The sequence below is a fragment of the Cupressus sempervirens genome, chromosome 2, assembly GCF_028749045.1.
Source record: "Cupressus sempervirens isolate cs-2001-9-10 chromosome 2, ASM2874904v1, whole genome shotgun sequence".
Taxonomy (NCBI): domain Eukaryota; kingdom Viridiplantae; phylum Streptophyta; class Pinopsida; order Cupressales; family Cupressaceae; genus Cupressus; species Cupressus sempervirens.
Genome location: NC_143119.1, coordinates 612,136,946 through 612,160,781, shown reverse-complemented (window position 1 = coordinate 612,160,781; position 23,836 = coordinate 612,136,946). Strand labels below are relative to the sequence as shown.

At 34.9% G+C, this 23,836-nt stretch overlaps 1 protein-coding gene across 2 annotated transcripts in view; it reads right to left on the bottom strand.

Moving 5' to 3' along the window:
- Positions 1 to 15,116: 15,116 nt before the first annotated feature.
- CRY1 (cryptochrome 1) overlaps positions 15,117 to 23,836 on the bottom strand; it is a 31,965-nt gene continuing 23,245 nt past the window's right edge. The window contains exons 3-6 of one of the 2 annotated variants that reach the window (XM_089814716.1): positions 16,608 to 17,314; positions 15,647 to 16,475; positions 15,396 to 15,533; positions 15,117 to 15,270 (exon numbers count right to left, since the gene is read on the bottom strand). In XM_089814716.1, the coding sequence (XP_089670842.1) occupies positions 15,493 to 15,533; positions 15,647 to 16,475; positions 16,608 to 17,314 (1,577 nt within the window). In that variant the 3' untranslated portion in view covers positions 15,117 to 15,270; positions 15,396 to 15,492. The remainder of the gene's footprint in view (positions 15,271 to 15,395; positions 15,534 to 15,646; positions 16,476 to 16,607; positions 17,315 to 23,836) is intronic. The other variant, XM_089814717.1, reaches the window with a different exon arrangement.

The following is a 23,836-nucleotide window of genomic DNA, read 5'->3' as shown; positions in this document are numbered from 1 at the left end:
TCAAGCAAAGTGTCCTAGCAACTTACAACACTAGAAACTAAAGTCAAGAGCTAGGCAAGAAGCCCAATAACTAAATAGCCAAGTAGATAGAGAAAGTGAGAGGACAAGTGAACAACCTCTTCCAATAAAGTAGTGTAGTCAATATATCATGGTAACCTTTTAGAAAAAGAGGGTCCTAGCAAGCGAGCATAGACTGATAAGGTGGAAAAAATCAAGAGTTCTAAGACCAAAGAGCCACTTTAAGCATGTTCAAGCACTAGAGACATAGAAAAATAAATTAAAATGATGAAACTCCTTTTAATAAGCAACATGAGAAAAATGTTTTGACTTGGAGAAAAATGTTTGACAATAGTGGATAGCATAGAAAGATTGATGTTGAAAAGAATTTTTTTTCCAAGCAAGATAATGACACATGGAGTAGTCTTCAAGAAATAAAGAAAGGGACAAAGCAACCTTGCATGATACAAGCATATGTGAGGTCTAAAATGGAAAGCCCTAGAACTACCATCATGTGTATGTTCAAAAGATTTCCACGTGTCTAGCACACTCAAAAACATATCAAGAAATAGCTACCTAAAGGACATGGGTCATTACTCAACAACTTGGCCCATACTTGATGTCACCTCACCTCACACAAAATGGTTTCCCACAATAGATGTTCGCTTTGTCATGGAGGTTTCATTGATACAAATGGTTAGTGTAAAATCTTGGGGTGATCTGGGTGGTCCACTAGGATCAGTCCTTGCACCAAGACATTGATCGGATAAATAAGGTAGCTTCTATTCCTATGGTGTTTAGAAAGAGTTTCGTTTTCAACAGCTCCTTTTCTCCCAATATAGGACACCTTATCACATGATAAGTAACAGACTTCATGGCTACAAGAGTACCTTAAGCATTCTCACCTAGTGTTTCCCTCATGGTCACAATCCCACAAGTACTTCCACTAGATGAAGACAAGTGTTATGCCCCCAAGGCTTTGGCCTTTGTCAAGGGGTTTGTGATTATAGTGGGTAGGATTAGTTGGGTTTTTCTTGTTCCCACTTTGGGTTGTTCCTATTAGTATCTTTCCACCAATAGCAAACCCTCTAAAGGTAATATCTCTCTAAGAGATAGCAACAAAATGGATCCACTCTTGGAGGTCAAGATTTATGATTTACCCAAAGGGTGAAGAGCATACTCCTATTCCAATCACTTCCCCCAAAAACACAGTAAGAAGATTAATTAAAACTTCTAAAAAATGGAGTATACCACTCACTTTTGAGATCTAAGGGTGGGTCAAAATTTATGATTCACCTCAAGGGTGAAGAGCATACTTTCCTACCACCAAAAGACCCTACTCACAAGTTTTATGTGCCAATAGAAAATAAACAACTAGTGTATTGCTGCACATGAAATGAAATAATCAACAAGTACAGTTAGTTGTTTGTTTTTGCTTTGGGCAACCCTACAAACAAGATTTAGTAGCTCTTTTAGCACAAGGTCTTTGACACACATTCTTTTCAATGAGAAATTTAGCAAGCAACTTAGGAAACCCTACAAAAACAACCAAGTTAGGCTATCAAAATATAATGAAAATTGAATGTAATCCCTGCAAAAACCAGTGTGAGTACCTGTCAAAAAATTAGAGAATTGAAATGAAAGCAATATGATCTCTAAGAATGCACGGCAGAATAAAAGTGTTATAGAAACCTTAAAAGCATTGTAGGAAGTTCGTGTCAAAGATCTTCCAAAAGATGCAATGCAAGATGAGACTATGCTAGAATGGAATGCAAAGATACAACTATACTAACAACATGGGAGTATTACAAGAACCATTCTAATTAATCTAAGTGAGCTATGCTATTGTAAAGAAACTAGATTAATCCAAATGAGGCTAAGCTAGAATGAGGATGCAAGAATGAGATAAGAGAATAGAAGTTCTTCACAAAATGCTCCAAATAAATCTGTAAGTAAACCTACAACATAACATTAGCTCAAAAATGAGATTCTTAGATGAGGAGAGAGCTCTCCCTTTTAAAGGTGTATGGACGATTAAGATTAAAAGAAAGAGATGAATGATCAAGGATGGAGGTTGATTTTTAGCATTATCCATGTGCAAGATTATTTCCACCAATAAGAAAGAGTTGACTTTTGCATCTCCATGTGAAACAAAAAGTTCTTTCTTTTATTTTTAAATTGGAGAAAATACTTTATGTGTGCAACTTAGGAGAAGAATGTGGGAAGGGTCTTTTTATTTAATTAAATGGGGACATGTTCCTTTTAATTAAATATTAACTTAGGATATAGTGGTCAAACTATAGGATAAAATCAAATAAATTAATTTTTAAAGATTTGGTCTAGACAAATAATTAAATAATTTAACCAAAATGCTGAAAAGGGGGTTAATAGTCTAAATGAGCATTTTTGGGTGATCACACATATAAGCATTAGTAGTATCTTGTATATAATAAAAATTAATAAAATATTATTATCAATTTAAGTTTAGTGTACTCTAAATATGGTATCAGATATTACAAAATAGTTGTCTATCTGACTGGATATGATAACAATCCTTACGTATAAAATGACAAACAAAAACTTCCAAACCAAGATGTGAAGCCTTCAACTCATAGCAGTATTGTAACTCTTAGTCCCACTCAGATCTAGATGATGTGTGTATGAAGACAATAAGAAATAGTAAGTTAGATTATCATTCCAAAGAAAGAAAAATAAATTGATGATTAGAACAAAGTCTCAAACAAAAAAAATTAATTTTATTATGCATCCTTTTGTTTGAGTTTCAATCACTTACTCCTACAATGCTTATTGACACTTGGAATATGGATTGAGATATATGGATTAAAATAAACCAAACTCTAAAGAAGCAAAAGATAGTGGAGGATACTAGACACAAGACTGAGAAACATAGGTAGATGAATAAATCATACACAAGTTCAAGTGACAAACTCTCTCATCATATCTAAGATTCACTCTAGATGTATGAGAGTGATAGCATGCCAATAGAATAGTGAGCTTAGTAGGATAAAAATGATACCAACTACTAGAAGCTCCATACAACATAGATTTTTATGAATACTAAAATGGGAGTGAAATTGACTATCTTGCATGTCCTACTAAGAGTACTTTGTAGATGGGGGGACACAAAGCACATTGTCAACCTAAATTGAACCACTCATGTAAGTGTTATCACCCATTAAAAAGTATGATTATTAAAATATCTAATATTTCCATGGATGATATGATATGATGAGAGATTCTTAATGAAGAGTCTAATGGATTGACTGATGATGCCCTATTTAGAACCTTCTTATCATTAGTGCCCCATGATGCAAGAAGAGCCTATGATTTTGTAGACTACAAAATATCCAACTAAACCAACCTTGCTTGCTCTTGATTGAGAAATGAGGAAAAATCTGGGAAGGATGGACGTAGTTAATTAAGATTCCTCTTTCAAAATGTCACACTAGTGCAACTACAATATAAGAGAATTGAATTTGATTAAGTAATCTTTTCTACTATAAAAATATATAGAATTCAAGCTAATAAGTCCATTCTTCAATTGAAACACCTTCAACACATCCTATCCCAAACAAGAACATAAATTCCTCCAAATATGAATTGGAGTGTTGCACAAATCAAAATGAAAAAGAAGATTGGTGACTATCTTCTTAAACAAACATTATATGGTATTAAAGCAAGATTGTCTTAGTACTTTCCAATGTTGAGACTTACATACTAAAGTTTTTAGGAAAACTTAATATACATTTCGTTTTTTCATCTAAAGATGATCTAGAAAACCCAAAATTTCAATGAAATTAAAAGAGGTCCTACTTGTGTACTTATGTAGCAAGCTTCCTTTCGAAGATTAGTGGAGTGAATCCCTATTATTTTATTTAATACACAACCACTTGGCCTAGAGTCCTCAATGAATATTTTTATACCTATATTAGTGAATATTATATATGTATAATATAAATATTTGGGCAAGTTGTTATCATAAAAGTTAACAATATAGTTATATAGTTAAGACAATATATTTGGGCAAGTTGTGACAAACATTGTTGTAAGACCTTACACCATACACCATCATTTGTTCCCAAACCATTTGAAATAGATATAGATCAAATTTCTAATAAAATCTAGAAGATGAGAATTTTCTATCAGTAGAATATGGAGGTATAAGAAAATATTGAAAAATCCTTTGAAAGTGAGGGTTTACAAACAATTACGACATTTATTGATCTCCCTCAATACTTAATGGAAAGAATTGAAACTTGCATAAAATGGAAGTGAATCCATTGTACTTATATCCCAAACTAGATCTCAGCCAAAATAAATCACTAAAAAAGCATGGTACATGAATGAACAACAAATTTGTAGGAATTTCATAGTGTGTTTGCAATGTTTTTATTAAATACATCACTCCATTAACAACTTGTTTTGCAAAGTTGCACAAAATTGTCAAGCAACTTTAGTGCAACTTTCATTTTTTTCTTCCAAATGACTTCAAATCCTTCATAAGACCTTATGAACATGTGAAAAATGTCAATTAGACCTCATTTCAACATACCCCTATTTGATGAATTGTACACCTTTGATGAACCTAGGACTTTATAAGCCAAATGGTTACATTATGGTTCATAGGCCTTACATTTGCAGTCCAAAACATGTAAAGAACATCAAGTAAATATGAAAGTGAAAAAAATGGCCTTTCTATGTCCTTACTACAAGATTTCAACATCATTAACATCATTAGCCTCTCTAAATTATTGATGCTCCTACATTAGTTTTGTCTATTTTCTATAACCTGGAAGTATCTATACTTGTGCTTAACAAATACAGTGAAGTTGAGTATTTTATGTCATCCTTAAAAATCATCCTATCCTTCTAAATAGGAAATCTTTAGAAAATCATAATAATTCAACACTAGTGGTACAACATCCACCAAAATCAATAACATTGTTGATGATGTATGGTTAGTTAAATCACATTCCTATTTTCATAAATAACAGCAACTAGTTTTCCCATTCATTCATTCATTTATAATTCAAGAGTGAATATTCCCTTGTCATCTATGTCTCTGCAGCAATCTTTTTCAATGGAGATGGAAGAAAATTAAAGGGGAAAAAATGTATGTAGCAACCAATCCAAATAATCCATAATCAATCCAAAATAAAGGTTTGCATCAGGCATTTTGTGATCCCTAGGGCATATAGGGTGTAGGGTGTTAATCACTCACTCAGTTTCTACCATTACATAGGGTTTCCATATATTTGTGTGTTCATGTGATGTGTATGTCTTGTAGTTGGTATGGTGATAAAGTTAGATTCCCATTTGCTAGGAATTGTTTTCCAAAATTTTTTATCAAGAGAAAGCTTTTGTTATGGAGTTGTTGAGTTTGAGAAATGACATGAAGGGGAAATTAGATTGATAAAGTTGAGACCAAAGATTTTCTATAGATTACATTTGGTCAAAGTGTGGAGTTGTGTGACAATGGGAAAAGAAAACAACTGAGAATGAATGGATGGCTTGCACAATCATCTAGGGCTCTAGCACCAAAATAATCACAAGTAATCATGTTGGGAAAAGTTAAGGACTTATCACAATCATCGGCCATCGCGCGTAGTTAAAAACCCTTCCTCCCACCCACGATCTGCAAAATAATAAGATACAAAATGAACTAATTTACTTTTCTTTATTTTATTTATGTCTCATGTTTGTCAAAATTCTAACACTAAACTTAAGGAACATCAAAATTTCGACAAAAAACTTAATTAGTGTCAAAATTTCAACATTTTTGGGACATAATTTTTTTTAAATGTGAATTTTACAAGCTAAAATGGCCTATTGTTGAATATGGATGTCAGAAATGAAGTCCAAATATTGTTGTGTTTGTTCATAGGAAACTTGTGACTCCTACACCTAGGGTTTAGATTGGTAGCCCTATCAATCTGTTCGTGAACCAATGGTAGCCTTTGTCATTTCTTGCTTTCATCGTTCTACTCTTCACTTCTATCACATCCATTCTACCCATTTCTCTTCTGTCACATTCATGGTGACTTACTTCACTGGTGACCTTGATCAACTATCTTGCATGCTTGTCTTCTTGTGTTGGTCGTGGTGTACAAGAACTCATTCCAATTTAATCTTCTACCGGTTACCATAATGACTTGTGTCACCTTCTTCCTTCCACTGATTGTCAATTAATTCGCCCATCAATGACAACACTTATTTATACTTTATAATCAATAAGACTTGTAGGATCAACATATTCTCCATTTCCACGTTTTTCAATCTCTTGATAGAAAAGCATTTCTTTACATCTTGATGCCTTTGCAAGGTAAGATGTTACCTCTATGCTATTGTATGCCTCTTGCAAGTAGTGCAATGGAATATGATCTTCAATTATTCTAACCACCTCATGAGAAATTATCTCTTTGGATGTATGTATTTCTCTTGGAAATGATTCACTGTGAAGAAATCAATAATGTAAACAACTAAGACAATAATCAAGAGAAAAAAAAATCATAGAATAAAGCATGAACTGGTTTGAATATATCAATATTGTGACTTTACTTGTCTAATTCTTCAAGATGATTAAAAGTAGTGTCACTTATAAATGAAATCTTTTTGCCTCCCATTGTGTCATCCATATCACCATCATCTTTATGCATAAGGTGAATGTCAATGTCATGAACAATAATTTGTAGCCTTTTCTTATGGTAAATTTTTTGCTGACCTAGAATGAGAGATTACTTCACCATTATTTACTTCAACGCAGATAAGATCATATTTCAAACATGGAAGTTGATTTTATAACGATTTAACACACTTGAAAGTGTTACTATTAAGTAATTGCATGGAAGAAGAAATCAATGAGCTCGTGCCTTAATTCTCATCAACATGGATTTCTTCTTCGGTGATCAATGTTGAATGAATAAGAATGTCTTCTCAAAATGATATCATCATTAGAAAAGGCCTTGAGACACCAACTTGCAATGGCAACAACAACATGATATTCATCTTGAAGCATATTTTCTTCATCTTCAAGCTTAGCTTGCATTCTTGTCTAGGCAACATTTGATGTCTCTGATTTAGGCTTAGTAATATCAAGATGATCAAATATTTCTTCATAATTTTGTCCTAATACATCCATGTGACCTTCTCCTTAGACACCATTTCTTATAAATCTTCTCTAGTGGACATTACAACCGCATCTTGTTTCATGCATACAAGCTCTTGTGGATCTCTCGTAACATTTTGATTGTAAGATGCTTTGTTAGTGGAAGAATAGTTCTCAAACTAGTCCCTTTTCTCACTTTCTTACAATGTTTGAAGTAAACAAGGATGCACTTTGTCAGGATCTAGATGTGCATTACCATGGAAGCTCTTAAAAAATTTGATTTGATCTAGATCACTAAGACTATGATTCTATTAAGTAATGAATGCATTAGAATGATTTTTTCATCATTTTTGTTTGTCACTAATTTAGATAGGTGATCATGAGCAAGAAACCCACAATACGTTCCATTATTTTCTTTTATCTTTTGCAAACTCTTGAAGCGATGAGGAATGTACCATGCAAGAGCAAGTCCTATATTTCCATAGAATATTTTCAAGAGCTAAATTCGTTCTAGATCATCAATATTTTAATTTTGTTCAGTACCAGGTGTAGGGGATGCATTACTCTCCTTATCATCACTATTCAACATTGATTCATGTGAATTGTACTTTTGAACAAGATCTTTGAATTTGCATGTAAAACTTCTTTCTGATAAAGATTCTTGATTGTGAGAAAGAAAATGATTATCTTTTCCATCCTCTTCTTCGATCTTTCTTAGAGTTTGAAGCAAACAAGGATGATTCTTTCCTGGATCAAGTTTCATGCCACCACACAAAAAAAAAACAAGAAGTCAACTTGTATGGGTTCATTAGGAACTTGCTTCTTTTGATATGGGAAGTATTTATCATCGTTGTCATGGTCACTATTACTTTCCCTTTTTCCTTTGTACCAAACCATCATTTTGAATTCAAACCTTTAGATAGAGTTACCAACCTTCATTCTAGGGAAGACACGTTAATATTTATACAGAATAAAACACACTTGCATTTCAATCCCCAATAGAGTCATCAAAAATCTAGAGGTAAACAGATTTTTCACTACAGTATTATCTTGAAAACTGACCTATTTACCTTGTGATTGAGTAGCAATCCCTCCAACTGTTAGAACAGTTATCACTACTCATAAGGAAAGTAGAGTCAATTTTCAAGCTAACATCACAGTGACAAATTTGTTTACCAACATCACTTAACATAATTAGGGTATGTAGAATCACCCAAGTGTCAAACTGAGTGGAAGAAGATATGAATGTGATCCAATCTGAGTATGAGAGAGAGAGATGGTCATCTAGCAATGTGACTAGTCTAGGAGAAAAATATTAAATCTTAGTTCAATATTAGGACCAGTATTAAAATTTACAAGAAGGTGGGTTGAGCGTCAAGTTAACAAATTAAAGGTGACGAAAGACCAGTTGACTTATAACTTGATGGTGCATATGGTGTTAAGTGATAATACATATAGTCAACCATCAAGAGTTGGCATTAAAGAAGGAGAAATTTCATCAAAAGACATTGAGAAAGGAGAAGGAAAGAGTGTTTCCTAAGAAGTATAGCCGAGGAAGAGGCTTGACAAGCATAGTTAAAAACCTTTGTAGAAGTAGCGAAGACTGGTGATAACAACAATATCACCCAGTAGGACCCCAAACTTGTAGGAAATGGATCCTTTTGTAAGAGAAAAGGTTGGAATGAGTGGGAAAAGGATTTCACTAGGAGATATGAATGTGATCCAATCTGAGTATGAGAGAGAGTCAATCATCTAGCAACATGATTGGTCTAGGAGAAAAATATTAGATCGCAATTCAATATTAGTTACAAGGTGGGTTGAGCATCAAGTTAACAAATTAAAGATGAGGAAAGACCACTTGACTTATATCTTGATGGGGCATCTAGTGTTATGTGATAATAAATATACCCAACCATCAAGAGTTGGCATTAAAGGAGAAATTTCATCAAGAGACATTGAGAAAGGAGGACAGTGTGTTGCTTGGGAAGTATAGCTAAGGAAGAGGCTTGACAAGCATAGTGAAAAACCTGCATAGAAGAGGCCAAGACTAGTGTAACAACAAAATCACCCAGCATGGCCCCAAACTTATAGGAAATGGATCCTTTTACAACAGAAAAGGTTGGAATGAGTGAGAAAAGGCTATCACTAGGAGATCAAATAACTTGGACAGTACAAGATAGAAAAAGCATTAATGTTTGTCAAGAAGTTGCCCAATAGAGAAATCAAGAGCAAGTGAATACCACTAAAAAGGTCTTGAAACCATATAAGATGAAGTATTGGTAGAGAAGAAGTCTTCACTACAAACATAGAAGTCCCTAATACATAGGTAGAAGTTGCTTCTAAAGATTTAGAAGCTCATGTCACAGAGATAGAAAGTCCCAACACGAAAGAAGAAATCAATGAAGATATGGTAAAAGGACATGAGAAATTATCATCTTATGAACAGTGTACAACTGTTCCACATTGGCTGAGGAAAAGGTTGTAGAGGATTCATGAAAATGTTGGCCTTGCATTGGAACTACAAGAGGTCATGGACTGAATTAACAAGTTGAAAGAGAAGGACAGAGAAAAAGACTTTTAAAAGTTTATCAAGAATGAATCTGGGTCACAAGCTTTAGAGATTGCAATGCCTACAATTGATATGGCCAAAGACCATATCACTCTAGATAACCACAATGTGACAACATTCAATCTAGAGCATGGCAGTAGAGAGTGGGTAATTGAGTAGTATGGTTGTTTTGCCTATGCGATGAAGAAAAAGATGAGGGAGTTGAAAGTAAAGTACCGAAAAGTGAAAAATGAGAATAGGGCTTTGTGTGGTTATCTGAAGAGTTTATCCCATCCATTAAGGTAAGAAAGCCAAACATTTATTCCTCCTACAGTCCTTCTAGAAGAGTTAATAGAAGTCATTAATGAGATGATGAAGAGTTACCCTAGGCGCAAAGGTATGTGTGGAACACAATGAGAAGGAGATAGAAACAACTGTTGAACTTGCCACAAATTAATTGCAGTGCATTAGCTATCCTCACCATGATGCAATGTATATATGAGTCATGAAATACTAAGCATCTCTACCAAAGGAATAACCTCACAACTGCAATCCTTGATTGAGACTTGCAGGAAGATGTTGACTAATGGTGAAGTGGTAAGAGAAGGAAAGGCATAATATTTTTCCAATTGGTATAGTGAAATAGCCATGGCAAAAGAAATGTTTGAAAATTCCAATGAGGAATCTACTTGATTAAGAAAAGTCATTGGAAACATTCAAAATGGAATACTCAACACAAAGGTAGCTCTGTTCACACGAAGAATGATTAAGGATGATATGAATATAAATAACCTAAAGGGTGAGTTAGAGAAGTTATTTCAGCCAAATTCCTCCTCGAGATGACTTTAAGAACTTTTCCATACTCTTAATTGTCATGCACGCCATTCAAGACTCAATGGCAAATTGGGAAAAACAACTTCAATAGATGTAAAAGAGACATGACCATTCTCGAATCCAAATGAGACACAACACCAAATGTTAGTGTAGATGAGTTGGAGGCGGTGTTATCCAGATCCCAAACATTAAAGGAACAAAATCAAACATAACTGATTCTAGGCAAAATGGCAATAATAACTTAGTTGAAATCATTAACTATAGATTTTGTATTGTTGCCCTTACTCTAATGAGTGTTGAGGTGTAATAATTTGGGTTGTCAATTTTGTTTCAATCTACGTTACCCATAGTAATTTGAGACTTATATAAAAGCCTCACTTCTCCTTTGTAAGGGGCGAAATTTGGAAATTGTCGCTTATGAACTACCAAGTTAATAAAGTTGTTGTTAGAGTTTGGTGATTTATTGATGTATTATGGTGCTTGCATGTTCAATTTGTTCTCATATGATTAGATTTCAAATATTTAGATGAATGTGAGTGATAGTAGTGTTATAGTGAGGAATCATCTTGCTCATGCCTTTTGTTCTTAAGTAATTCATAAATGTAGTGTAAGGTTGGTTCTAAACACTTACGTGTATGTTATACTTTCACCATTGATGCACATTGTTCATTATGATGGTGTTCAATGTGATGTGAAAATTATTTACACAGCCCTTGAAGATTGCACCACGTGGATGTTATACTTTCACCATTGATGCACATTGTTCATTATGATGGTGTTCAATGTGATGTGAAAATTATTTACACAGCCCTCGAAGATTGCACCAAATTTGTGTAGTTGTTGAATTTGACATAACAAGTTTTGTAGATTTCATCGTGGGAATACATGTTTTTCATCTTCTTAGGATTTAGATTAGAACTCTCTACTATCATGTCTTTTGAATAGTTCTTATGGTTAGTATCGTGTGAATCATCTTGAGTGAGTACATGTTCCTTTGTAATGCTAGCATATTCCATCACCCATAAAGTTTATCCATAATCAAGAACATAAAAGAACCTTGGAGTCATATTTTATGATCTTTCACAATCTTAGCATACACATGATTTTGTTAAAAAGAGGATAAGATACTTTTGTATTTAGTCCACTATTGATACAATCCTAAAACACGCAATAATAGTAGCCAACAAAATCTCAATATGTTAACAATTGAAATGATTTTCTTGGTGGTTGATGACACAGAGAATATTGGACTGGCTTCAAGACTGTCGTAGAGTTTGCTAATGCAGCGCTTTGTAAGGTAATTGTTTGTTCTTGATCAAATATGTGATGGATACAAAGTAACATATAGCTATCACACTCAATGCAATCCAAGCTAAGATCATGGTGCTAATGTGACATACATGACTCACATTGAAAAATTGAATTAGTCCCAACCTTAAGGCAATTTTGCCCACTCGAAAAAAAATCGAAGATTACAAACTCAATCATAGTTGTTCCGAATTAGACAATGAGTTTTTGTGTCAATGTTAAGGATCACACTTGCAATCCATCATCAAAAGAATAGAGAGTAGGAAGAGACATAAAATGATTAGTTGCAAACCTAGTACAAACTAAAGAAAATTGTGGATTGTGAAAATCTAATATTGCTAATTGAAAATTACTTACTAGGTGCGAAGTCCTTGCATATCTCCCTTAATATTTTCTGATAATTCATTTGACATAATGCATGCTCCATAACTTAAATTCCAAATTGTAAGTGTAAAAGAAATTCTTGAGCATGTCTTGACTTGATGCAAATTATACTATTGAAAGTGCAACAATATAAAGGGGATACCAACTTATAGCTAAATGTTTTTGGTGGACATGCAATCAATGGAACTATCATAATTTTCTTTTACTAGTTTTTCCATGCTAAGAAGCCTAAATTACAATTTATTCATTTGATGTGACAGATCTCAAAGGCAAAGAGTTGCAACATAGTAAGTAATAATTAATCTTAGAACTGTCATATCTTTGATCATAAACAATAGCATGCCTACTACTAGCTTATCTCCATGTCTTGTCCTCAATCCAACCATGAAAAACAATAGTCAACTTGACAAGAACTTTGCCTTCAAACAATCAGGACAAACATAAGCAACATGTATTACATACTCCAGTAAGCGCTAGAGCAAAGGGCCCACCACAATCTTTGGAATGGGCCACTGGGATCAATCGAAAGCGTGATTCATATTTCTTAGCAAAATTTGCACATAGACTCCAACCTATTAGGGTGTGGTACAGTGAGGGGGCCTTCAAGATTTATTTACGTGGATCGGGAGTTCCTATGAAGTTGGAAAAAGACTACTACAAGATTTCCTGAAATATTTTCCTCAAGAATAGAAGCCCTTTAGAGTTGCCGATTTGAGCAGGTGGAAAAGGTTTTTGCCCACTAGCTTAAGTTTTTTCCAGTCACTAATCAATTATATAAAAATTTACAATACTAAATCAATATTTTTTACTATTTTAGTTATTTAGTTGTGTTAATTGAAATTTAAAAAGTTGATGAGATGTGGCACGCTTCCATAAATTGTAGAACTTAAATTTTGAGCATAAACACTAAGAATTCATTGGACATCTCACTTAAAAATAATCCTACGCAAGACTTGATCCCTAGGGGGCTCTTTGTGAGCCATTCAACTTCACTAGTAGACCAAGGGCCCATTGATGAAGCCAGGATCGTGCTCTTGGTGATTTTGATGCCCCCCAGTCCTTGGCTCTAAGTCGAAGAGGTTTCAGGCACGAGTGGACCCGTATCAGGTCCCTAAACCGTCTGTGGTGGCCTTCACTGGTTGGTAGCTCGCAAGCTTTGTGCCTCGCTGGGTTGCCTCGCAGGTCTGAACCCTCCATAAAAAATAATCCTAAAAAGTCTTAATAAGACCTACTGATTTTTTTGGGAAGCCCTCTTCCCATGGGACCATGCTTTTAAATGTCATCCATATCTTGCAGAATCTAGAGAAGTTTATTTAATTTTAGAAGATCTAACAAATCACTGACAAGAGTAAAGTTTAAACTAATAACATTTTTTTTAATAAATAAAAATAACATGAATGACAAACCAAGGAGCAAAGAGCCAACAACTGACAGTACATTCAGATTAGTTACAGCAATCAAAATCTCAGATAGTATGATAAATGTCTCTTCCTCCTAAGATAGGAAAACATTATGAATTGCTTTGACACTTTCATGGACCCAGTAAAAGATATTACAAAATTGGTGTTGGTAATCTAACAATGATATCTCCATGTTTCGGTTTCCGGAATTAAAAAAATTAGTAAAATCCTCTTCAGTATTAACCTTGGAGATTTTTTAGTTCTGGAATAATGTTTCTCTGATATATCCACAGGTAAAAGTCTTTTTCATAACAAGACACTCTCTAATATTTGTACTCTCCTATCTAATCCAGTTATTAAAAAGATTAACCAGTTCTAGAAAAATAAATAGCTTCCCTCCATACCCACACCTGCTAATAAGAAAGAAAGTAGTTTCAACTTTGAACAAAGAACAGCTGCTTTTTGAAAGTACCCATGCAAGGCAAGTATACATTCCCTCATTTTCTCTGCATATACTAGATATCGTCTTCATACAGTGACAAAAATTATGTTTATTTCCAGATGATCAGAAAATAGAAACTAATTTGATATTGTAGCTTGTTTGTAACCAAGCATTGATGAAATTTTGGGCAATTGAGATAAGCATGACAAGTTATTTAAATACTACTCAACCGATCTTTTTCAAGCACAAGGATACACACGATTTGAACTCCACCTGGGAAATAGTAAAACAAGAGTATAAAGGGATGTCCTTCGAATCTACTACTTTGCAGCTCATATGATGATTACAGGGATGAACATTTAGAAAAATTAACCAAAAAATGGTACAATTTAGTGGACTGTGAATAAATGGATATTTTCCAGTTTCTTCATAAAATTTAGGTGAAAAACTACAATAATGTGACTGACATTTCTGATCCAAATTTCATCTTCACCTTCATAGAAAAATGTGCAGGGATCCCATTCTGATCTGTAAAAACAGGCAAGAGATGGCTCTATGTGATTTCCTACATGGATGCATGCAATAAATGCCAAATGCTTCATTTTAACATTAATTAAACATGGAGTAAAACAAATGGAAAAGGAAGAAGCATGGTAGCAGAAAAATTAAAGAAAGATTGTGATTCTTTAATGATTTAGGCAGGTTCAAAATATGAAGCAATACAAAAGAGAGGATAACTAGTTTGAATATTAGGAGTGTATAACAAATCCAGAGAATATGAGTCACAAAATTAAAAAAAGTAAGAAACTAAAAAGAATTAAAAAGTAGGAAAATAGAAAGATGAGGGACTGTGATACGTATTTCAATTAAAACTGGCTGTCTGACCAAATGATCTAGGTAGAAGGATATGCCCTGCTTCAAAATATTTCTAATATATCTAAATCATTTTCAAGTAGGTTTCAGGCTTACATACTCCCATATGGGGAACATTATTTGAGGAATTCTATTGGAGAATAGTCAAAAACAATTTATGCTAAACTAAAATATATACACCAACACTGTCAATGACGAAGTTGATAAGTAAAATGAAGCTTATATACTCTGATATGCAAATGCTGTATTTTGTACAAGGCTTTTCAACTCCCTACTTTACAGAAATACATCGAACTGCCAATTCAGCTAGTAGTTTTTCCTCTTTTGGGACACTGGGATTTACTCATATACTGCAGACCTACAAAAGGATACAAACAGCTAACAGTGAGAAAATATTAAAGAGAAACATACCTTTATCACAAGTACCAAATTTCTGGCCAAAAAAATTGAAAGCTTTAGGCAATGCTTATGTGAATGATGTACCTTTCTAGCAATTTGAGAAATATAGATTCAAACAACCACCGCTCCTCTGCATAAGAATATCATAACTATAGTATAGTGTTTGACTGCAGTTCATTCTCTAGCTCCCAGCTCCTTGGTCTAGCATGATTGTGAGGCTGGCTACAGAAAATGAGAAAAGCCCAGAGGAGACAAACTCAGAATGTATACCATAAAATGGATTATTAAGTTCAAAATAAGTGCCTGATACAAGAGGCTGTACCATTTAATCTTACCTTGATTGTGACCCTGTCTCCAAGGTCTCACTGAATGAGAGTGTAGTTGCCGCTGAGGGTGTGATTCAGCAGTCCCAGGAACAGTTCCTTCATCAGGAAACTGCTGGGAGTGACCAGATAATGACTGTGTCCAAATTGGTACAACGCCTCCACTGCTCACTTCATCTCTTCCTCTGAAGATATTAGAAGAATCTGCAGTTGACTGGGAATCGTTCTGTGTATCTACCACATGCACATAATGATTATTATGAGTAACATATGGAATATCTTGAGTTGAAATCCGTGACATTTGCTGTCCCAAATAATGCTCAGATGAAGCTAAAGAAGCATTTCTTGGATTTATAGTAGAAGGTACTTCTGCATGTTCAGATGGAGCCTCATCGGATGTGTTCTGACTTGAATTATTAGGCACCTGTGTCCTGCGGGATTCATTGGTTATACTTGGAACCATTTGATCCATTTGTGACCTTGCTGTGGACTCTGCATTGTTTCTACCTGGTTCCCTGTCGACATCCATATGCTCTGACAGTGCATCATTTGAGTTTTCTACTGATTCTCCCAAACCTTCTTCCGTTCCATTTTCCAAAGCAGCTCTCTCAGCTGCCTCACGTTGCCACATCATTGCAAGGGCTTCTTGCAAACGTTCTTTAGCTGCTGATATCTCTACGATGGGAAGTGGATAGTTGGAACCCAACTCTATCCCAGCAGCCTGAAGAACAGCTTGTGGAGCATCCCAAGGATGATGTATCCACTCTGTGGGTAACCTGGCCAACTCTGGAAGCCAGCGCCGAACATATTCTCCTGCTGGATCAAATTTGTACCCCTCAAACTGTAATAAGTCCCAAAACTCAATCAATCAAAAAGTCCAGAAAAGTCCTGAGATACCTCAAACTGTTATAAGGAAATGATAAAACACAAGAACATATACATAGTGCACAGTTTATGTTGCACCGTGGCATACCTGAGGATTGTCGATACGAACAATATCACGACCATCTGGTAAACATCCAGAAATATATTGCCACCCAAGAGTATCACATTCAAGATCCGCATCCAGTAATGTGTCCCAAAAATACTTCATACCCCATCGCCATGGAAGCTGGAGAACCTTAACAAAGAAGCTAGACACTACAACCCGTATCCGATCATGCAACCAACCTGTTGCCCAAAGTTCACGCATCCCAGCATCAACTAGTGGATAACCAGTCCTACCTTGCCTCCAAGATTTGAAGTAACCCTTATCAACCCTCCAAGGGAAAAAGTTAAGATGTGTAAGAAGTGGCTTCTCATGACTGCAAGGAAAGTTGAAACTCAAATATCTTGAATACTCCCGAAGTCCAATTGACTTCAAAAACAAGTTCACACTCTGCTCTGCTTTAGTATTACCTTCATTAGCCCACAAAACTTGTTTAATACGGGCAAGATGAAACACTTTCCGAACGCTCAACTCCCCAAAATGCAGATGAGGTGATAGCAAAGAAGTTGTTGCACTATCTGCTTTTCGACGGTTTGTGGCATAGTCAATCAAAGGTCCATTGATAAATGCAGTCAATGCCTTGTCAGCACTAGTCCAACCAGGTGACCATGCCCTTGCCAAAAGGGCATTGCTCCCCTTTTCAGACTCATCCTCCAGACCTAGATTTTCTGATGGGCAGTTAGACACATTACCTAAATACACACAAACATTATTCAGTTAGAAAAAATTGTGTCACATTTGGCCTCGAAATTGATAGTAAATTCATGGTAGCAAATACCTGAAGTGCAGCATCAACTTAAGTGTTTTGGAGTCACTAAGAGGTAATAAGGTCTACATACTAAGTACGCAGTTTTAACAACTCATCGTTACAATCTTTTAATATATGATATGCAATTTTTTTATTAACTAATTCAGTGTTAACAAGAGAAATATAGTATCAGTGGCATTCACACTTAAAGTAAATGACTGTGTTGCTTTTCATCAACAATGCTGTTGGTCAGTAAATTGTAACTTGTGGGAGAATCACAACTGTTCTTAAATATACTCTTTACTTCAGTATAAAAATTTTTACTAGCCAATTCCAGTAATGATAGGGCTTATTCTCTGAAAAAGGTTAGGCAGTTGAACAAGAAATGTATCACAATTGTACCTCTATGCATATTGCTCCTATGTACACTTACGTATGGCACCCATTGTTTCCACAAAATTCTGATATCTGCAAATCTATGTTGGGAAGAACACTTGTTGGTATAATTAAGGTTGAAAGGAGGAAAAGAATCATATAAGGCGAAGTCACACACTGAGTATACCTTTCAAAGTGTTGAGAAAATCAGTTATGGACAACATAAATTACCATTGATTACCCCATAAGCTTAGAAACTCAGAAAGTGCATCCAGCTTGAGGTATCCAGTGAAATGAAGACAGGAAAAATGACGATTGAATTCTAAAAATTGTATAAATAGGTCTTAAAGCCTTTTTCTTTGAAAGTTTAATCAATTGAAAATTCATATTGCAATTTTCTGCAAACTTAAAAACAATCTTTGAGATCTTCTCAGCTTCCCCTTTGTCTTGCCCAAAGAAAACGACTTTCACCATCATTTTCCTCACTCAACAACGCCACCAACAGTACCAATGATTTCAAAGCCATGTTGACCGCAAAACCAATTATAACCAGGGAAGAGAGAGCATCATCGCCATAGTGATACCTTGATATAACCCTGCCAAACTGGCAAACATTAACTTTATTGACGAAATCCATATTTTTCTTTTGAATTTATTTATGTGCACTTGTCATTTCTGTCCTTGAGCATGACTACAAGAAAGTGCACTTGCTTCTGTCTGCATAGAAACTTGGAAAATGTTACCATACAACAATCATAACAAATCTGGAATAGCATGACTATAAGAAAGTGCACTTGCTTCAGTCTGCATAGGAACTTGGAAAATGTTACTATACAACAATCATAACAAATCTGGAATAGCATCAATCAACAAGGATTGATCATGACTCTTAAGCTATAAATCTTAAGGAATGACCAAGTGTTTAAGCTGCACATAGTGACATAAAGCCTTATTTATGCACTTGCATTATTAGATAGTTGTATACTCATGGTAGATGTAAGTTCTGTCTGTGGTTATGTAGAAATCACATGAATAAGAGTGTGATTCACTAGATCAATGAAAATATTTAAAATGCAGAGAAGACGTTATACAAGAATCGTAACTGTCTGTGGGCATACTGTAGTTGACTGTTTAGTACAAGTAGTTCTGCTACCATGCTACCATATATAATCCGTCTAGATAATATCTACCGAGGAAGGTTTGAAATGGTCACCATGCAGAACATAACTAACAGAGGTCTAACAATAGTCACAAAATTTGGGAGAGATCAGGCCTCAGTCCCATGCCAATTTTTAATCTAAAATCTTGTGCTTTTCCAATAAACAAACCAAACAAAAAAAGAAGTTCAAGCGGGAGCTTGCTTGCTATGGAATAGTTGAAGACCTCTGCAGGGTTAGCATTTGTGACTACTGGCACTGCAAATGCCTATGTAGAAGGCCAGAGGTGCAGTAAGAATGTTTCTTTCTGCCAAGGAGAACACAGGCCATCAGTTTTGAACCAGACTGCCAAGGTACATATGCACAATGATGATAGCATGCCCAGTTTTCGGGATTCAGTGTTTGGAAAAGATGGCACCAGTAAGGAGAGAGGGAACAAAAGAGATGGCTAGAGGGAAGATGGAGCAGAAAAGAGGTGATAGTGATGGGTTTTTACTGTCTAGAGCACAGAGGAGCACACCCCTTCTTGGAGGAGGGCCCTCAAACAGTGAGGGAAGAGGGGTTGACTCCTAGAGCAGAGAACATAATGCCCTCTCTTGAATTTGTGATACAGAAGACCTTCGACAGGTTGAGGTTTGGCAAGGTTCAGAGCAAAAAAAATCAGCGGGTTCCATTACGGTGGATTTGGGAGATGAGATTGAAAAGGTGTTGAGTAACATGGATCGTTTTCTGCAAATTTACTAAAATTGCCATTGTATTTGATTTGCTATAAGAGTAATATAATTTTCTCCATATAAGCATTTTCAAAACAATGGGAAGTGAAACATTGGTTATAATTCCCCCCACAATGTAAAGTTCACACTTACTCCATTTTATAGGGTTTTCAGTCACTCTTTAGTCCCATGACTACACACATCAAATTCTTTCTTCCTTGAATGCAATCTCTTATACTTCTTGGTTTGTCATATTATATTCCGCACAAAGGGCTTGTGATTGATATATTATTTTCATCAGCCAATAGGAAGTTGAGTCTCCAGTTGGTCAACACCCGTATTAGCATTTGGGCATATAAACAGTGACTTTGCAACTCACAAAATCTATATCATTTCGTTATGAGATATGCAAAGTATAAGCTCGCTCAATTTCTCCATTCACCAACTTCACTCCTTCGTTTCCAACATATGAAGTAATACAATCTCTCTCTCAAAACATCTTATCTACATTAGCTAAGAGGGTGTTTGATTGTTCTTCATGCTTAATCTCCACAATGTTATAATGAAACTTCTAATAACATCGTCTAAATATTCCTGGTATTATGTTTATGTTGCACTCCCATGCAAAAGGTCGGATTCCAGGCTGCTTGTAAGTCACATGACCTGATGCTCAATTTTGTCACATCATCATGTTCTGATTCATCACTACTATCATATGCAATGTCACTGCCATTAATTTTTTTTGTCTTCCCGCATCCTATAACATCTTGTTTTAATCTATTTCCAATATATATATATGACATATATATTTGTGAATTTTATTACATAAATTAATTTCAACATATATCACATATACATACCTTTATGGTTATGTGGAACTCAATGCCTTTATTGCTAATGAGGGCCACCTTTCCTTATATTGAATATGTTCCATTTAATTCAATCTTGGTGGTGGGTCCCTCATATCCTCCGCCTAGCAGGTTACTAACCTAGCCTTACTTATGATTGATCTAGTGTCCATTGATGTAGACTAATACTACCGATTGGGGTCAAATAAGGTGTCACCCCTTTCTTTTATTCCATTTAAAAATTCATCGGATTCTACGTTTCTTCCACCCACTGTAATTCATATATTCCCTGTTGAAATTGTTACCACTCTATTTCCCTGTTACAGGTGGTCCTTATCACTCCCTCGGTGGCAGTATTATCAAATATCTTCAATGTGCATCACTTAGTTTATCATAGATTTGTCTCCCCTCTTATGACCTTATTTATTTTCCCGCCAATGCATATGTGCTCCATATTATACCGATTTGATTCATTGTCTCCCAATGTACCTATGGATAGAATTCATCCAAGTCAAACTAGTTTATCATGGTATCAACTATCACAATGTCCATAGATGAATCAAGGATGATGGATCGTAGATTTCATCAACAATGAGGTTACCACATTTGGTTATAACTTATTTCCTTATCAATAGTGTTAACATTTTATAAGTGATGGTTGTTGCAGTTTACTCACAACATCAAATTCAAAATTGTTGTTGACCTAGGTGGAGTTGAGGGTTTTGTCAATGACGTCTTTGCTCTTGTATAGAAAGTAGAGCCCAGAGGCAATGATTGTGGCCAAGGTAGAGATATCACCCCATGCGCCTCCAAACCTTTCGTTGTCAATTAAGAGATAGCCCATGTACACATACATTACCAACCTTTCGTTGTCAATTAAGAGATGAGTCCCAAGAAAATTTGACACCTTTGATATATTATTAGGCATTCCTTCTATGATTAACTGAATTGTAACAATTTGTTGCATTAACTGCAGTATCATGAAGTCACATTTGCAGGAGCCCATGCAATGTTGCTATTTGAAGTGGTCTCACTTCCTTTATTATCACAAGATAGAGTCAAAAAATCCTAGTTGAGCATTAAAGATTCAGTTTCGGGTCATGTGGAAGTTCTTCATTCTGAATAAATAGTCACAGCATGAGGAATTATCAACCCTTATAATGGTGCTTTTGCTAATATCAATGGGAAACTTTCCACTGGAGTCTCACTTGGAATCCATCAATCAGAATGTTGACCAGTTTCAAGATGTAATCACTTCACATTGGCTCCAAAAAAATTATCACATATAATCCAAAGAAAAAGAAATAACTCAAGTTAATGTTTGAGCCTCCATCTATCCTGGAGCTTACGACAAACACAAATAGACAAACTCAAACATGACAATGACTAGGTAGCAGTTACAAATAGAGTTGAGTTCTCAGACTTGAGAGTTCTAATGTTAATGAAGCCAAGTATTCCTCCGGGAACAAAACATCGGTCCCTAACATCGATCCTCTCTTGGATTCTAATTTTCCAGACCCTTGCATTAGAGATGTTTTAGTCGCAAATGTGCGTGTGCAGTGTGTTGTTCAGGTCACACATTCGCCAATATAAGTTAGATAAAATATGTACCGTCTTCTCCCTCTCGTTGCCACTTGATGTGGATATCCTCTCATCCCATATAATTAAATTACAAATAGTTCCGCAAACTATGAAGTATACCCTAGTATTTCATCTGCAAAATTTCTCAGGCCTAATTTAGAAAGGACATACTCTAGTGTTATGTTTGTACTGCAAAAGCTATCATTTCTTCAATTCTCTTAGTTACCGTTGTAGTTGGCTCTGCTACCATGTTGAGTAACATGGATCATTTTCTGCAAATGTACTAGCATTGCCATTGTAATTGATTTGTTCTAAATGCAGATTTGAATCTCATATAATATGAGAGGAGACATGTCTCTGTGGTTTAATCATCATTTAATTAATAATAATCTATTAACAAAAATAATAATATGCATAACAATATATATAATATATTATATACTATAATATATATATATATATATATATATAACATGGATAAGTACATATAGGAAATGATGATTTACCAATAACAATAATGTATCTAAAATTTACCGTTTGGTCTGAGCTTCAATTAATAGGGCATTTTAGAGGATTGTGGCCCAACCTAAATGATCTCCATCAGTAGAGAGCACAAGGAACCCATTTCAAAAGGGTATGTTGCACTGTACCCTGTTGCTAGCGAGTTCTTCGTTGTGGTTTTTGAGAAAGTTGATGACATGAACAAAATCGTATGTGACTTTTTGGCTAAGTAGCCAATCCTAATTGTGGTTTAGATTAGAGGATTTAGTAAAAAAAACATAGGCTGGATTTTGGTACTGCAAGTATAAATATAGACATTTTCGGAATATATATGTATATGTATGTGTATTAATGTATGTATATTCATAGATTCATACATGTAACATGTCAATGCTCATTCATCATTAGTTCAAACATATAGTGATAATAATAAGTTCGAAGCGTGATTCTCATAAAATGATAAATCCATAATTGTCAATATATGATTACAATATATTTCATATTCATAATTTGCAAAAGTCTCAAAATGTCATAACATGTTGAAAATTTGAAGTCATGAGCCATGTTTCATATTTAAAAATGAAAAAAATAAACTTAACATCTAATTCCATATTCTTCTTCATCATCTTCATTGGAATTGTCAAGATTTGGTTCCACTTGAGCTTCATTTGAACCAATAGTTGTAGTACTTGTCATACCATGTGAAACACTTGCCTCTTGATCATTTAGAAAGACTAGGGCAAGTTGTGCACTCGTGCCCTTTAAATCAGAATACTTAGGGACTAGATCCCAATTCTTTGAAGCACCCTCATTGCAGTCTTGTTTTCTTATGTGACAATAGGTGAAGGTAGTAGTATATGAAGACCAGATACTCTGCTTATTTGGAACCCAAGCAATTGTGCTTAACCGAGTAGATGAAGATGTACTCCAATTCCGCTCAACTAAAGAAGAACTTGCAAACTATTTGAGTTAGCAAACAATATTTTAGTTTCAATATGATAGCATCATGATTAAATTCAAATTCAAAATTGAAGAACAATTAAAAATATAAAAACTTGGGAGATAAGTTTAATTGCAAGAAAACTAAGTGTTTAACATGTGAATACCACCATTCATCAACATCCATCCTATATTGAGCATGAAGAGCGAAAATAGCATTATATTTGGTAGATACAAATTGGGCAAACTTGGTGAAGACAATGTTTCAAGTTTCATCATCATCATGATATGTCTTGGAAAATGCAGTATTCTAATTAGCAACAACCTCTACATCTCTATATGGTGCCACCTT